At 45.5% G+C, this 2,061-nt stretch overlaps 1 protein-coding gene across 1 annotated transcript; it reads right to left on the reverse strand.

The window, feature by feature from the left end:
* Positions 1-397: 397 nt before the first annotated feature.
* Positions 398-1,357, reverse strand: LOC101654385 (olfactory receptor 12D2-like). The gene has a single exon (XM_004717742.1). It carries the CDS (start codon positions 1,355-1,357, stop codon positions 398-400), a length of 960 nt encoding a protein of 319 aa, XP_004717799.1.
* Positions 1,358-2,061: the final 704 nt, after the last annotated feature.

Genomic DNA, 2,061 nt, shown 5'->3' on the forward strand with positions numbered 1-2,061 from the left:
GGAGGCCCAATGTCCTTCTGCTACCTTAATACTAAACCTATAAATATATTCACAAAAATCTATTTCCCCATGCTCATATTTGGCTATGTGCATGTCTTTATTTAGAACTCTATGAATGCCCATCTCCGCAGGTCTGTCTAAATTAGATAGGCTGGATAAACAATCTGGAGGAGAAAATGACGGGACCGACAGTTCCGGGGGTGTTATAGAAGATAGGGCAGTGGGGGGAAGGAAGTGGTGTTAACAAACCCAGGGACAAGGGAACAACAAGTGATCCAAATTGGTGTTGAGGTGGGTGTGGGAGGCCTGGTAGGGCATGATCAAGAGTAATGTAACAAAGAGGAATTGCTGAAACCATGGTAGGGACTGAGGATGGTAGTGGGACATTGCAACTTCTTTATGCCTCAGATGCAGTCTCTGGATTTCTCCAGCGATAGGTCCTTCTGACTGCCCTGATCAAGGCCCTCTTCACATCTTTGTTCCTCAGAGTGTAGATCAGTGGGTTTAGCACAGGAGTGACCACGGTGTACATGATGGCAATGACCCGTTCCTGCTCCATAGAGCTGCCTGAGGAAGGACGAGCATACGTGACTAGAACAGGGACATATAGAAGAGTAACTACCATGAAGTGGGAAGCGCAGGTGGACAATGCTTTCTGAAGCATGCTGCAAGAACGGGTCTTGAAGAGGAGAGAGGTGATGATGTAGGAATAGGAGAGAAGTGTGAGGAAGAAGGGGCACATGGCAATGGTCCCCGTGACAGTATTGAGCAGCCACTGGTTGAGCTCAGTGTTCCCACAGGCCAACTCTAACAATGGCTTAATGTCACAGAAGAAGTGATGGACATGGTTAGAACCACAGAAATTCAAGGTAGAGGTCACGATGGAGTGCAGCAGGGCATGCAAAAATCCAATGACCCAGACAGTGCCAGCCATCTGGGCACAGCGCTGATGATTCATGATGACAGTGTAACGAAGTGGCTTGCAGATGGCCACAAAACGGTCAAAGGCCATCACAGCCAATAGCATGGCCTCTGTGCTGCCCAGGAAATGAAAGAAATGAAGCTGGCTGATGCATCCCACAAAGGAAATTGCTTTGTTTGCAGAGAGGAGATTCTCCAGCATCTTTGGCAGTGTCACGGTGGAGTAGCAGATATCTAAACACGATAGGTTTCCCAGGAAGAAATACATAGGTAAATGTAGTTTGGGATCACAGATGACAATCATCAGGATAGCTCCATTCCCAGCCAAAATGAAAAAGTAGCTGATGAGGAAAACCACGAAGAGAAAAGGCCACAGTTCTTGGAGATCTGTCACTCCCAGGAGGAGAAATTCAGTGACAGAGGAATGGTTTAGCATCACTGAAAAGGAAAGATAAGCTAATGCATGGAATCGTATCTATTAAAAGAAGCAGAATCTCTAGCAGCCCAGGATTTTCTCACACAAAAGTAAAATATTTTGAGGGGAAATGTAATCGCTTTTCCACCCCAAGTCTGTCAGTTTGTTGGCCTTTGGTGGGTTTTGTGTTGCTGTGATGTTGGAAGCCATGTCACTGATATTTGCAACATTAGCGGGGTCACCCACGGTGAACACGTTTCAGCTGAGCTTCCAGGCTAAGATAACATGATGAAGGAGGACGAAGTTGTCTACTTCTGGAGAGTGAATGGATGGAAAACCTTTTTCATAGCTGCAGACCATTGTTGGATATCATTCAGAGGATTAGCCCCTCCACAATGTGTTCAATTATAGCAAGTGTGAGGACGGCACAGGCGTGCCAGGGCTCTTTTCTGTTGCACATGGGTTTTTATGAGTCAAAACTGACGACTGCAGCCAGCAGTGTCAACACAGTTGCTTGAGGGTTTCTAAGTTGGGCATTGTTGTGTGTCCCACTAATGACAGAAAGATGGGTTGTTGTAAGTGGCTCAATGACTCCGTAGAAGAAAGGTTCGTGACCTGCTTCTGTTAAGATAAAAATAATAATAATGAAAATATTAAACCCCAAATAATCGAAATCCACTATCACAAGTCAATTTTGAGTTATAATGACCCTGTGGGAACAGAGT

This window comes from Echinops telfairi, unplaced genomic scaffold (genome assembly GCF_000313985.2).
Source record: "Echinops telfairi isolate 266 unplaced genomic scaffold, ASM31398v2 ScPeMD7_7453;HRSCAF=8491, whole genome shotgun sequence".
NCBI classification, from domain to species: Eukaryota; Metazoa; Chordata; class Mammalia; order Afrosoricida; family Tenrecidae; genus Echinops; species Echinops telfairi.